This window comes from Seriola lalandi, unplaced genomic scaffold (genome assembly GCF_002814215.2).
Source record: "Seriola lalandi dorsalis isolate HSWRI2012SDOR001 ecotype SW California unplaced genomic scaffold, Sedor1 jcf7180002053798, whole genome shotgun sequence".
Lineage (NCBI taxonomy): Eukaryota > Metazoa > Chordata > Actinopteri > Carangiformes > Carangidae > Seriola > Seriola lalandi.
The window spans coordinates 97,422-111,994 of record NW_019524351.1 but is presented as its reverse complement, the minus strand read 5'-3'; the positions used below and the strand labels follow the sequence as shown (position 1 = coordinate 111,994).

Sequence of the window (14,573 nt, the reverse complement as noted above, 5' to 3'; positions counted from 1 at the left end):
TGTGTATTTTATAGTGCTATTACACAATAATATATACAAGGGTTGGCATGGCCCAGCGCGCTATGTTTCAGACTTCCAGCGATGTTAATAAGGGGCTCAGTTCAGATGGTTTCAGCCTCAACAGTGAGTCAGACAGTCTGGGTTTGAGGTAATCACTCTCTCTCTCTCTCTCTCCTCTTCTCTCAGACACGAGTCGGGCCAAGAGGAACCAGGAGAGCGACGGCGTGGAGTACCACTTCATCTCCAAGAACCTTTTTGAGACGGACATCCACAACAACAAGTAGGTACCACAGTGACTGGTATAAGAGAAGGAGAAAAAACAAACTGGTGACACAACCAACACATGCACAAAGACAGGCACAGTGGACACACACCACAGACATTAATGATAACAATGTTTACAACTTTAAGAGCCTTAAAACTGCAGGTGCTCCACTTTGTGAACAATAAATCTCTAGTGTAGACAGGCTGCACACAGCAAAGTTTAAACAAGAGAAAATAAGGTCACACAACTCTTCTTCCATATGTTGTGATTATTCCCCCGCTCTGCAAATACTTCCATTTTTACCAAGTATCTTCTCTGTCTCACTGAGTCCTCTTCCCTCCTTTTCTTCATTTACAACACAAACACAAAATGTGCAATGTGTGTAATGTGTTGAACTGTCGCAGGTTTTGATAATTATGCCAGAGCCAGACCAGGAGTCAATGAAAGACAGAAATGACTTGGCGAGAGGAAGATTTTCTTTTCAGTTAGACTGCCTTTTTCATGAAGTCATAAAGTTGATTCCAGTTCATCTTAAATACTAATTATTTCTTAATAATGGGACTTTACTATTTCACACAATGGACTAATAAAGGCAGTGTAAGGGAAAAGAAATTCTAGATATGTTTAATTGGAGATATTTCATAACATTTCAAGAATAAAGTCCCATTTTACGAGAAAAAGACATGATGCTCTGAGAATAAAGTCTGACTGATTTAGGATGAAATAAGTGGGTTTTAATTTCAAGAACAAAATGTCGCATATGAACATGAGCTGATCTCTGCACTCTCTGGCTCAGCTGTCCAACAAGCAGGTGTCCAGCTGATGCTTTTCTTTGTTTAAAGACTTCATTTGATTTCTAGTGTCTTCAAATCTATAATAATATCTGCAGTCGGCCCCGGTTCGAGTCCCGCATCGGACGGTCCTTTACTGCGTGTCATTCCCCCTCTCTCTGCCTCCCCATTTCCTGTCTCTCTACTGTGCTGTCATAAAGGCATAAAAAGCCCCCCCCCCCAAAAAAAAAAAATCTATAATAAGATACTTATTGTTGAAATCTATCCACAACCTTCACGTGACACATAAACTGAACAGATTGCTCTCGTGTGTTTACTACGATGGAGGAAACATCCCATAATATTTAGACTTTATTCTGGAAATAATAGGACTTTTTCTTCCCCCTACAGTGTTGACTATTTTCACATTCCAGTATTATGACTCTTTCTTGTGAACTTACAACTTCATTCCTGTAACATTACTTCTTCAATCAACTTCTTCTCCAAATGTTTTGCCTTTATTCTCAAAATTTCAATGTGTTTTTCTCTTACAGTGGCCGTAATACTCAGCCAGTAAAATAATGATGACAGAAAAATATTATTTTCTGTAATTGTTATGTCAGAAAATGTTGGAAAATAGTGACAAAAATCCATTGCACTTTGCAAGACACTGAGCATATGTGTTCATATTCCAGCCAACACTCCAAAACCCAAAGATATTCAAATTACAGTGATTTAAAAACAGTATAAACATTGCATTTTTGCTTGATGAGTTTTTACTTCAGCTAATTAATTAATGGACTAATCTTTCAACGCTAATCACATTAGAAGAAATGACATGTTTTCCAATCACATGCATGTGATGTTTAATGTGGTGTTTTAGTATTTCAAAGTTTAATGAAAAACCTTTAAATATGTGACATTTGAGAACCTTCACCCTAATGAAAACAACAGAATCCCTCGCTGTGTGTGAACCACTAGAGGCAGTGCAGCAGTATGACTAGTCCAGGATTTGCTGCCACTGTTCATACACAGCCTCCCCGCTGTCGTCTGTGTGTCTCTGTAACCGAGTGTGAGCTGGTGTTGACAGGGCCGGGCCCTGTGTCGGTAACAGATCTCCAGACACTGGCCCCGAGGTCTCCCGTCTCTGCTTCCTCCCTTCCTCAGGCGCTCTCTGTGAATGCAGCCACACCACGGCCCGCCTTGACATTTGTGGCCAACAAATTGAAATCCAAGTTGTAATAGTCATAGGAATGATTGATGCCTTTTGTGCTGGTCTCACATGAGCTGGAGGGGGAGGAAGAAAAAAAAGATGTATAGTATGGTGCACATGCAACATTTACTCACGCAAACATATATGACATAGAAGGAAGTGTGCTGGTGAGTGCATACTGAGTGTCGGAGCATGCAGGGAGAAGAAGGGAAAGGGGTCTGTATATTTAGGCCATGTTGCGGTGCAGGTCGAGGCATGCAATGTTTTTCAGGGAGTCGGAGGGGTGAGTGGCAGGCTGTGATGTGGGGTGGATGCGTGGGACACTCCACTCTGAAATTACAAGGCAGCGAAGTAGGCGAGGGGTGAGATGAACTTGTTTGCGTTATGCCTCATTGCATGCAGCAGAAACAATGCGCAGAAATAAAAGGTCTGTGAACTGGGGCCACAACAACGTATGTTTAACTCCAACAGCTTTCCCAAGGGAAGCCCTGTTCAGTGTCAAAATGGCAACAATCCATACTCTTAATATAGACTAAGCTCCACTGGCATGCTTTGCTGTGATCTATATACCTTCTCCTCTGGTGTCAAACGGCACAGAACGCTGCTGCAAGGTGTGAGATTTTAAACACAGGCTTCTGTAAGCTCTTAAATGAATTTCCCATAACGGAATATGAGGTTTGTTGAGATTTAAACCTGCCTTTTAAAAAAAAAAAAAAAAAAAAGAAGCTGAGTAAAACTTTCTTACATGCGGAATTACCATAAAACCTTCTTTTTACATGCCGTTGGTCACAGTCGTCATGAGCTGACTGCAAACATAGCACGGCGTCCTATTAGCTTCAAATTCTTTCCACGTCGTTACTCTGCTCGCTGCCTTTTTTCCTCCTTGTTTTCAGCTAAAAATACGCCGGTGGCTTTTCTTTTTTTCCTCTCATGACATCTGATTGGTGTGAAAGGGGGAAGATTATCTGGTGGAAAAGAGTTTGCTTGCTTGCTTACACCCATGCAGTTTGCTTTGCAGGGCCAAAATCCTGGTGGATTGAAGGAGCTTTGTGGTCTTTCTGGAACAAACAGGTGTTACTGATTGAAAGGGTAGCGTAGGAGATTATATAAAAACACACTCAGCCAAAGTGTCTGGTTTTTAGGTTCTGCTGGAGAACGCTATCTTCTGATCTGTCAGCGGTTGAGAGAGTGATCCCACTGTCTCTGTGGATTTGTAGGGTTTATATATGTCATTATTTCTAATATGAATCTCAGGACTGTGCTGACACAGTCGGCCAGATTAGGATGGGATTCCAATGTTACTCCTAAGGGACATTAATGCGCATAAAATACTTAAGAATGATCAACAACCCCTCTCTCTTTCCAATCTCCTTCCACCTCAGGTTCATTGAATACGGCGAGTACAAAGGGAATTACTACGGGACAAGCTTAGACTCTGTACGCTCCGTCCTCTCCAAGGACAAAGTGTGCCTGTTGGACGTCCAGCCTCACGTGAGTGATACAAACCCTTCCTCTGCATCTCGTCATCCCACCATCCCTCACTCACCTGTATTTTTAGCCCCCCGGCACCTCGGCCTCTACCTATCTCGGAAGCAGATCTCTCTTCTCCGGCTGTTTCCCGAGGCCTTGGCTGCTTACTGGGTTACCAAAAGCAGGTTTTTAAAGGGGGCATTTTGAGGGAGCAATTACCGCTAATTTCCTCCATTTGAAGATTTCCTCTTTGGCTTATGTGTCTTGGGTGGTGGCGATCAGACCCTACACAAACGGCCGGCTTGTCACTGAGCCCCAACAAAACCCCTGAGCACAATTCCCATTAATCCAGGGCCGGGCCTGTATCTGCCGTCCAGCTTCTGCCCCACCAGCTCCTCTCTGTTTGTTTTCTCTCAGTGGATAATGACACACAGGCACAAATACACCATTATATAGATTAGCCTGGCACGCTCTCAAACCACCCTGGCCTGAGCAGCATTGAGACTGAGCCCAGAGCCCTGAGCTAAAGAGTGTGAGAACCCGTCAGTGGAAGCTTATGTGGGTGTATGTATATTTATTTATGTACTTTTTTGTTTTTTGTGAGCATTTGTGGCGTGCTGGTGTAAGCCAATAGTCATCCCCCTACCTCCACAATGAGCCCATTCCCCAACATGACTCATGGATAAGATCAGTGGCAGTGTCAAAGCATGTTATTGCTCCCACTTTGACTTACAGAGCAGCCACGATGAATGCTTCCCAGTGCTTCCTCCCCTGTCCCTTCCTTTTTGTTCATCTTCCTATCAGTTGTGGGTTTGCACCCACTGCCTATTAGCACAGTGAGAAGCCAGAGGCGGGACCAAAGCCTGACGCCACCGCTACTCAAATCTGACCTCTCTTTTACCTCTGGAGGACCAGATTCTTGGTGTTATTTCATGCAATTGTCACCAGAAAGAGGAGAGAAGAAGAGCAGACAGAGGCTGGTCATTTGTTTCATCCACCGTTACAACACGGTAACCCCGTCGTCACGAGATCTGACCTGTTAGTTGATAGTTTTTGCTTCTTGGTTCAATTTATATCCTTTTATTTTTTTGACAAACAGTCCAAAATAAAAAAAAGATTTACAATGAGATAAAACAGAGAAAAGCATCAAATCTTCACATTTGAAAAACCGGAACCAAAAATTGTTTGACATGTTTGCTGAAAATTTCAATAATGAATTGATTATCAACAGAGTTGTCAGTTAATTTTGAACATCATCCATGGCAACTGATCAGACTCAGTTTTTATGCCTCCACGCTGCGACAGCCAAGGTGTTTTCAGGTTGTCCCTCTATATCTCCCCTTCAAATTTGTCAGAAATGTCTACCTGGGCTCAAGGATGAACTGATTTGAATTTGGTGGTCAAAGGTCAAGGTTTAAGGTCACTGTGACCTCACAAAACACCTTTTCGGCCGTAACTCATGAATTGCTACACTAATCAAGAAACAATTCAACAGAAATGTCCGTAAGGATAAAGTGATGACATTTTGTATCCAAATGGTCATGACCTACAACTGCAAGGCGTTAATTCTAGTTTTTTTCCAAGGTTCCTTCATTTAATGATCTCACAACCCCTGACATTTGTGACGCCTGGGGAGTTCCCGGCCCCCCAAAGCTGGAAACCCCTACATTAAGTTCACTCCTCATTTTTTTGACACCTCATGATTATGCCATTGATAAATGTACATTAAATTACTTTCACATTCTTGTTTTATCACTGTCCTCCCTTCTTGTTGCTGGATGACAACACTTCACACACGGCTCCTACATTCATATTTGTTCTCTTTTGTCTCCGTCCAGACGATAAAGCACCTACGGACGGCCGAGTTCAAACCCTTCGTGGTGTTTGTGAAGCCGCCGGCAATTGAGAGGTTGAGAGAGACCAGAAAGAACGCCAGGATCATATCGGGCAAGGACGACAAGGGATCGGCCAAAGCGTTTACGGTAAGAGGATGTCTAGACGGGAGAAAGTTTACGTCTCACACAGAATCACATTGATCAACATAATATCTTGTTTAGAGAGATTTAAACTGCTCGAAGTACCAGATGGGTCAGGTTTGATTTGCTGCGCTATTCAGATTAGATTAAGTTAGATGAAAGTTTAATGAACCTTGCGAGGTAATTACAGCAGAAAATAACAGGATACAGCTAATAAGGGCTTCATTAAGTTAAGATTTAAATATTAAACATACAGCATAGACACAGACAACAAAAGGCTTCCAGACATGTGAAATACATTTATTTATTAAGTTTGTATTGACACAATGAGTGCACAGGGTGTAACCTTTTTGCGTTTGGTGAACACACTTGGAGTCCGATGATGAGATGCTGTTATACTGTAGAAACACATGGCTTTACACCTAACGGATTAACAGCACAAGAAATGACGGAAACACTATCTGGACCCTGTGTGTACATGATGTGTGCGTGTGTGCGTGTGTGCGTGCGTGCGTGTGTGATGAGGTCATCCCTCCACACACCTTTATCCCAGCCCAGCGGGGACGCAGATGAAACCAATTAGCCGACGTTGTGTGCTCCTGTGAAGTTGACGGGTGGAGGAGTGGGGGAGTGGGTGGGAGAGGGGGAGTGAAGGTGGATGATGGTTTTCCCAGCCTCACCGGGTCCGGCGTTTGCTCGCTCGCGTGTCTGGATCACCACAAGCAACATTAAAGCTAAGGTCTTGGTCAGCGATACACCCGGGGTGGCCCGATATGACGCCGGGGGGGTGAAGAGAGAGGGAGGCTGAGAGAGAAAGACAAGGCCATCAAAGAGATGGAGACTGACTGACCGCAAGTCTGAGCTGAAGCTCGGCTGTGAGGAGGAGGGAAGTGTTGATGAACCTGATGCACCTAATGTTTATTTATGTATGATTTATCTGTTTCTTTACTGAGGACATAAACAAAGAATGTGGACAGATAATAGTTTTTTTTTTACAATAATCCCCCCCGCTTACTCACGTCCTTCAGGCAAAAGCGTTTTACTGCTGCAAAGGTTTCTTTACAATTTCACCTGTCAGGACGGTGAGCATCTTAAAGACCTCATGAAATCAGCACCTGTAGTTCCCAAAATAAAATAAAAAACCTCCTGAAAAGCTTCAGTGTTGACCTCACGCTGCACCAAAGTGTCCCAACTATTAAAGTCACCATAAATTTTGGATCACTTGTGTCAAATCAAGCTGCCTTTCACTGCGTCACCTGTTGGTTTACACCATGCTTCCAGCTGAGTGTAGCCGCTGGATCCCAGAGTCCCCCTCCCCCTCAGAGAGTCAGCTCTCCTCCCTCAGATGCACCCAGGAGCTGTCACATATAAAGTTCAGAGTGTGGCGAGATCTCAGTTGAAGGTCGACTGCGATTCATCACGTAGATATTTATTTCGCTGTCAAGCTTTTAAAACCTTGATGCAGACACAAAGTCAGCTTCTATTATTTCCTTGTTTCCCAGCAAGGGTCCAGAGCACAATGAGAAACAGGATGACTGCTCACAATCCACCGCAGTTGTTGCTTTTATTGCTCACTGTCCCTTTATTAGCTTCTATATTCTCCCAAGTAATACAAACAAACCTCTATAAAACTGTGTGACATGGAGGCATATTTCAGCCAGGTAACAAACCAGGTTCTGTGTGGATGTACACTGACAGGACTTAAGCCACAACAGATTTGCTATTAAAGGCTCCGCAGAAGAAGCTGTTGTTGGGTGAGTCATCTCAGACAGATTCTATCCACCGCCAGCTGTTTTTCTCTCGGAGACAGGTCTGCTTTAATGATAAAGGCTGAGGAACAGTCGTCTCATTGTTTCAGCAGAGCGGGGCCGACTTTAGCCTCATTGTTTGAGCTGGAGACGGTTCAGAGTGGGTTTTCAAAAAGAGGAGCTGAAGCGCGATGCAGGAACAAGCAAAAACAGTCTGATGCAACACATAAATTAGGTGGTTGTGTCTAGAAAATGTCACATTATGTGAAATTACCACAATCGTTCAAAAGTGATTTGTAAAGATCTGTTTGGTTTTCGACACTTATTTAAATAGAGAATACAGGTGTGTTTTACTGGCGTCAATAAATCAGATTTCTTACTGAGGATGTGGCGTGTGTGTGTGTGTGTGTGTGTGTGTGTGTGTGTGTGTGTGTGTGTGTGTGTGTGTGTGTGTGGTATTTTAAAAGATGATACCTGGGGCAGACACATGCTGTTTTGTGCCACTGAAGTGTTGAAAAGGTTTATAGTCCCGTAAGGGGGATTTTTCCTTTTTAGACAGAATTTACAGTAAAACGGACACAGTAAAATCACAAATCTAATAAATTCAATAAAGAAAACAGTGAAAATACAAGCCGTAAAAACATTTCACTGACTTAAGCCTGTAGCAAAGGAGAAACATCAGTGGTAAAAACCAGACTTAGAGTCAGTGGCCTCATATTGTGCAATGAAATCTGCCATTTATCTGTGTTAGAGCGAAGTACTTAAACAGGCACAAGACACTACATCATTTCATGTGGAAATTAAGCAATCTAATGGCAGTGGGGATAAATGAGTCCCCGGTGCTTTACTTCTCATGTCTGGCCCTCCAGAAGTGGCATCAGCTCAAACTGCCCTCTGAGGAGAGCGATCCAGCACGGATCACTGGATGCCAAAGAATATCCACTCACTCCGACTTGCCCAGCTTTCCATTTGCCTCTTTTACCTTCATTATATTCATATTTTGCCATTTTTATTTCTCCCCACATCTATCTTAATATTTTTTTTTAGTTTTCTGATTCTCTTTCCATCTCTCTGCCCAGCTCGCTGTCCCTTACGCAGCTTCCTGCTGTGATTAATGTTCTTTTACCTGGAATGGCCTGACAAGAGTCAGGCTCAGAGACTCGCTGCTGGACATGGAAAACAGCACACACACAAAGCAGCGCACACTCTTCCAGGTTCATTCAGCTGCCAGGACAGGTCAGAGGGGTTGTCTTGCTGGCTGCTGGACACAGTGGTCATCTTTAAGTCCTGGTCCAACAGTGGAAGTCCTGCGGGGGCTTCAGTCCACATGACAGAGACTATAGTCCCACAGTGGAACAGTTTCCGCCATAAGGCTTCCTGTCGTCCTCCAAGATACGGGATGACAAAACCATCTCATGTTCCTCACAAAATGGCATGAGTGGGTTACTGCAAGGTAGATACATGCTCGACAGCCAGGCCAAAAAAAGCAGACAGGGCTTTTTTCTTAGTGTCACAGTGAATGAGTGCTTATATTTAGCTGCGCAGCTAATCCATTATGAAGCGGAAAACCACCAGAAACATTGTGAAGGAACTCCTGGCTGGAAGGAGCGTCTCTAAAAACTGAGCCGTTTAGGAGTTTTCAGCTTTAATAAGGCTGTGTTTATGTGTGTACACACATTTTACACACACACTCAGCTTGATCCTGCATGTTTGTGGGTGTGGGAGCATGTGTGTGCGTGTGTGTGTGAGAGTGTTTGTGTGTTTGAGTTTCTGCGCATGAATGTGCATCTGTGTGTATTTATAATTGTGTGTTTGGCAGAGGGATTCACTATAAAACCATATCTGTCCAGAAATCTAAAGTTGAGTGTTCCCAGTAAAAGCATGAGGCTAAATCAGTGCAGCCACTTCAGCCCTGCTGCTGCACCGAGGGCAGGAAGAGCCAGGGCCCACACAGCTGAAACCAGAAAGCCTCAGAGGGACCACCGCGGAGAGATACCTGGCCTCTTTCAGAACACTCTATCTATGAATACAGGAGCCCCAGATCGGCAATATTTACTCCCAGCCTGATAAAAATATGTTACTTGGCTGTTCCTCACAGTAAGCACATGGTTTTATTCTTTACACTGGACGTCTGATTTGCATACTGACTTGGAAAACTCTCCATTCCCTGGAGGACCCCCGGTTTAAGCCTCCATGTCAGCATGCAAACATTTTATACAGCTCCCTAATCTCAGTCCTCATCCTCTTTTACCGGATGCTGCAGTACCTGAAGTGCACAACAAACGCATTGAGGCACATTTATCTCACCTGTTTTATTTCCATTTCCAAACATAGTGCTTCATTGTCTCCTTCATCATCATACTATCTACACTAGAAGTGAATGGAAGATGGAGGATATACCTGTCAGATGAAACTGTGCTGTACCAGAGGTCTCAAGTCTTGGCTCTAAGGTTCTGAGCCGAGTCCCAAGTCACGTCAAAATTCTGAACTTTAATATTGTCATTTAATTAATAAGCATTAATCTCTGCTTTTTTAAAAATGTGTGGTTATCACATTCAAATAAATCTAATGAAATTTAAGTGAAAACATCACGTGCACCTTAGTTTGTTTTCCTGTGGCAAAATTACAACTGCTTATAATATCTGAGCCGAGGTATTAGCTTCTGTCTGTCTGCTGGTCTGCGCTGCCAAACACACCTGTCACACCTGGACTGTACATTTTTCACCTTTGGGCTCAATGCCAGTCGAAAGGCCAAAGTCAGAGAGTCGTCGGTGTGGGAGACAAAACTGAGCTTCAATGTGTTTTTTGATTTTGTCAAGTCTGAGATGATCTGATTCATGACTCGAGTCTTACGCCCGTGCTCCGCCCATTCAGGCACACGTACAGACGAGATTATTGCCTCTTCCAGCTTTGAGAAATCTTTGCACACCTAAAGTTTGCCTGAGATCTCGGTTCCGACAGTGAAACAGCACTGTCCTTAAGCTGTCATCACCCTGTCACACATATAATATCCAGACTTGCAGCAATGTGCGTTTTACATGTCTGTCTTTAGTAAATTATGGTTATGTTTTTTTCCTCCGCTTATTTTGAGGATATTGTATTTTCTTTTTGAATTGGATAACTGTGTGTATTCTGCAGAGGAAATTATGAAAATTCCTTGAGGTCAGGTTGTTGTATGTAGAGGTTTCAGTGCATGGTCAGTGCCAGGGTTCATGTGTGGGTACCATGTCTCTGGGAGGTTATAACGGGCTCTGTGCGGGCCACTTTATGTTTATTTGCGTGTTCAAGGCTGTGTAATTTGTGTTTACAGTATATGAATTATCTCTCCTCTTGTTTACTGTGGCTGGTGCTTTCTCCTTCCTGCAGATGAACAGCCTGAAATGAACAGCTTTTCATGGTTTGTGCAAATATATCTCCTTTTGTGTCATATTCACCTCCATCTCTCTCTCTCCCCTCTGTTCTCACATGCCGTGCAGGAGGAGGACTTTCAGGAGATGGTGAGCACGGCCCAGTCGATGGAGACTCAGTACGGTCATCTGTTTGAGAAGGTCATAGTGAACGACGACCTCTCTGCGGCCTTCAGTGAGCTGCGGTTGGCATTAAAGAAAATTGAGACGGAAACTCACTGGGTTCCAGTCAGCTGGACTCACTCCTGAGACCCGCACTTACTGTAAAAGGAGAAAAGGGAAGGGCTTTGAGAAAAATATGCAGGTTTTTATCTTTTTTATATCTGCTGCGGCTGGTGTTGAGGGGGTGGGTGGAGTAACGGGAATAAAACAAGACAGCGCCAGACTGCTGTGTCGCCATACCTGAGGTGCACAGAGCTAAAAATAATACGTTTTTGCCTGGGATCAGGTTGGATTTAGACCTCGGGCTGCGGTCTGGATGTGAATCTCCAGGTCTGACCAGATCTGACAGGGTTGAGGCAGAGGGCGTCCGTCCAGAATATGGGTCTTGGATATGGAACTGGGTCTCAGTCTGGGTCACACAACCATGGCCACGAGCTGGAGCTCTTTGGTCCAAAACCAGAATGTGGAACGAGCCTGGACCATCGTAGCGCCAGCAGTCCTGCCAGCACATGAGCAACCTGCCAACCAGGACCCCTTCTTTATGGCGTTTGTAACATTAGACCATTAGAAACCAAAGGGATTGACATATTTCTTCTTGGTGGACAACTTACATGTATATGTCTGTGAGAGAAACAACCTCTGAGGGGAAAAATGAGAGGAAAGAAAACATACTTGCCATCTGTCTTACTATATTTCTGTGCTTCTAAAATGCTTCCATGACTGTTGCTCCAAACAAAACATTGTCAGGTACACTTTCAAGTAAGGGCAATAAGTGTAATTTTATTTAAGAGAAATTAATATATTTTCTATTATCTTTCAGTTGTTTTTTTTTTGCATACCTTTTTATATACATATCTTGACTTTTAGAGAAACTTGTTCTTAACTGTCGCCTCTTCTCTGACAGCTTTTCACATTCGAGGCATCTCTTCTTTCACTCAAGTGTTTTGATTTCATCACCCTAGTCTAGTTTTTCCCCCTACAAAGCACATAAAGAGCTGTTTTATTTAGGTGTTATATATTTCCATTTAGGAGCATTTTGAAAAGCCACTCTTCATATGAAGGTGCCCAGCATAACAGCTTTGCCATTTAAAGTCCCAGAACTGGACACTCTTGGCTGTCTGCTAGAAGAAAATGTTCACAATTCTGTTTTATTAGGGTGGAGGCTTTATTTTTATTCACATAAAAGTGGCTTCAGCGCAGCTGCTAATAGCGGGGTCCATAGCCCACCTCCAGGATTTTAATTTAGAGAAATGCTAAGTAGCCGCTCCTGAATTTATGAGCATTAGAAGTATATTACTAATTTGAGTCTCCCATTCCCAGTCTAATTTACTCAGTGCTTTTCTTTTTTAAACTTCTATCATTGCAATACTAAACTCTGATTTCTAGGAAACTGATTTTAAAAGCAGCTAGTCATTAATAAATCATGGCTCTATCATTATCATTAACATTGTTACAGCCTTTGTAGATCTTTGCTGCCAATGTAATGACACTCTGTTGAAGAGTTTTTTTTTTTTTTACAGATTATAAGCGCAACATTTTGGAAGTACATGTCTACACATACATAAGTACGATGCTGTAGAGCCATGTGGTGGCTAGTTTAGCTTAGCATGACTGGCAGCAGGGGGAAACAGCTAGCCTGATTCCTCAAAATTAAAAACTACACTCAGTAGTGCATCTAAAGTTGTGATTTTTTGAACTTGTTTCTGTGTATGTGTATCTATATGTGTTAATTTGCCAGCTTTAAACTTTGTCCAGTATTTATGCTAAGCTAAGCTATTCACCTCTTGGCTCTAGTGCCATACTTAACATATAGGCATAAGTAGGCAAGTAAACTAATTTCCCTCAATGTCAAACAATTCCCATAAACGTACAGTTTTTTTACTTTCTAAAATTGGCTTTTATACTGGCTGTACAGCAGCTGTATGTCCACCACAAGTTGCAAAGTCATCATCATTTATGATGATGCATTTATTTAACCTTCTCACAACAACTATGATATTTATATATTTGATTTCTGTCAATTTTAAAAAAAGGGTAATTTGAGTATATATGCTGTTCAGTAAAGATAAGATACATTTTAAAAGGGATTTTAACACACAATTTTTTTTTGTTTTGTTTTGTTTTAATCTCACATTAAGATTTTTACTTTTTTATTTCTTCATATATGACCCCTCTGAAATCTGTTTAATTCATCCAAATCATATTTGTACATTCTCCAGAAAATGATTTTAATTTCTTGCTGTAAATGAGATGCTGTTTATGAGGCAAAGCGTTTGAATTTACATTATTCTTGATAACTGCTGCATTTTATATTAAAGGAGATCCAACTAAACTTGTATTTCCAAGGTGTTGATTTAAATCATGTCTTTAAACTGGACAGAGAGCAGTCAACAACGATGTGTAAGATGGAAAAGGATCAGGAAAATTTTCAGCAGCAAAAAACTCTTTTGTCATCATCACAAACTTCTTGAATCTGCAAAAGAAAATGCTAATTAATATGGTTTAAATGCACTTTTAGCTGTTACCCGGAAATCCAGGTGGAGTATGATCGTAAAATAGATTTGTTGGACCAAAATGGGCCTGAATGCAGCGACTGCTGAAACCACCAGAGCAGTGCAGCCCAATTAAATCCCAGTGTCCTGCTGCAGCTGTGTACCAAATTGCTAACTCAGATGTCACTGGACCTTTGAAAACAGTAGTTCTGTGAAGGGGTGGGGTCCGCTGGGCTGATAAAAGTTGGCTCTTGAGCCTCCGACCAGCAACCCACCGGAGGATTCGGCAGGCCTCCGCTTGATGAAGTTCCAAAAAAAAAAATCCCCCAACCGATTCAAATCAGGTCGCCTAACCTTCACATTTCCTCTTTTCCACAGTGCTCACTTTGATGGCTGTGTGGAGCAGGGGAGGCAGGGTTTACAGCCAAGGCGGATGCAGTGAGGTTGGAGGAGGAGGTGGCAGAAAAGGTCAGGAGGAGGTAATGGCACTCACTCAGGCTGAAGAGAGGAACCATCTATTCCATGCCTTTGTCTCGCCCTGTCTTTCTGCCTAATTAGGATAACAGAGTAACGGGGGGAGACTCAGGGGCTGCCAGCTTTACATACAGGAACACTGCGCTGGCCCACTGTGCCCTCTGAGCTAAGGCAAGCTGAGAGAGCGAGTAAGTGAGTGAGCAATGTTTTCCCCTTCCAAAAGCCATCAAGCTCAATGGTCCATGTTTAACACAAGACAAACGCCACCTTGCATTGTCCCAGGGAGTTCAGTATTGGAGGGAATGCTTTGACAGTGACATACTGGAGGTTCTAAGTGAGTGTGAATTGACCCCATTTCCTTTCACACTGCAATACAAAAGGTAGACCAGTTGCTCAGGACCTCCTTAACATTTTCTCTCACGGGTAAAGGTGTCTTCATCTCAGACTTGAAGGAGCCAACATAGCTGCTGCCACCTTTTCCATCTTCAGTTTTTAGTCTTTCCTGTGGTCTTGTTTCACTCCACAGTTCTACTTGTCTTTACTAACCTACTATCTCATCCGCTGAAGGCTGTTCCTTGCGTTTCAAAGGTGTTGAG

The 14,573-nt window shown here is 42.9% G+C and overlaps 1 protein-coding gene across 1 annotated transcript in view; it reads left to right on the top strand.

Moving 5' to 3' along the window:
- The window catches only part of mpp7a (MAGUK p55 scaffold protein 7a), a 135,420-nt gene extending 122,077 nt beyond the window's left edge, over positions 1 to 13,343 (top strand). Inside the window, exons 14-17 of the mRNA XM_023401876.2 lie at positions 187 to 280; positions 3,631 to 3,739; positions 5,557 to 5,700; positions 10,919 to 13,343. Of these exons, the coding sequence (XP_023257644.1) occupies positions 187 to 280; positions 3,631 to 3,739; positions 5,557 to 5,700; positions 10,919 to 11,098 (527 nt within the window). The 3' untranslated portion in view covers positions 11,099 to 13,343. The remainder of the gene's footprint in view (positions 1 to 186; positions 281 to 3,630; positions 3,740 to 5,556; positions 5,701 to 10,918) is intronic.
- Positions 13,344 to 14,573: the final 1,230 nt, after the last annotated feature.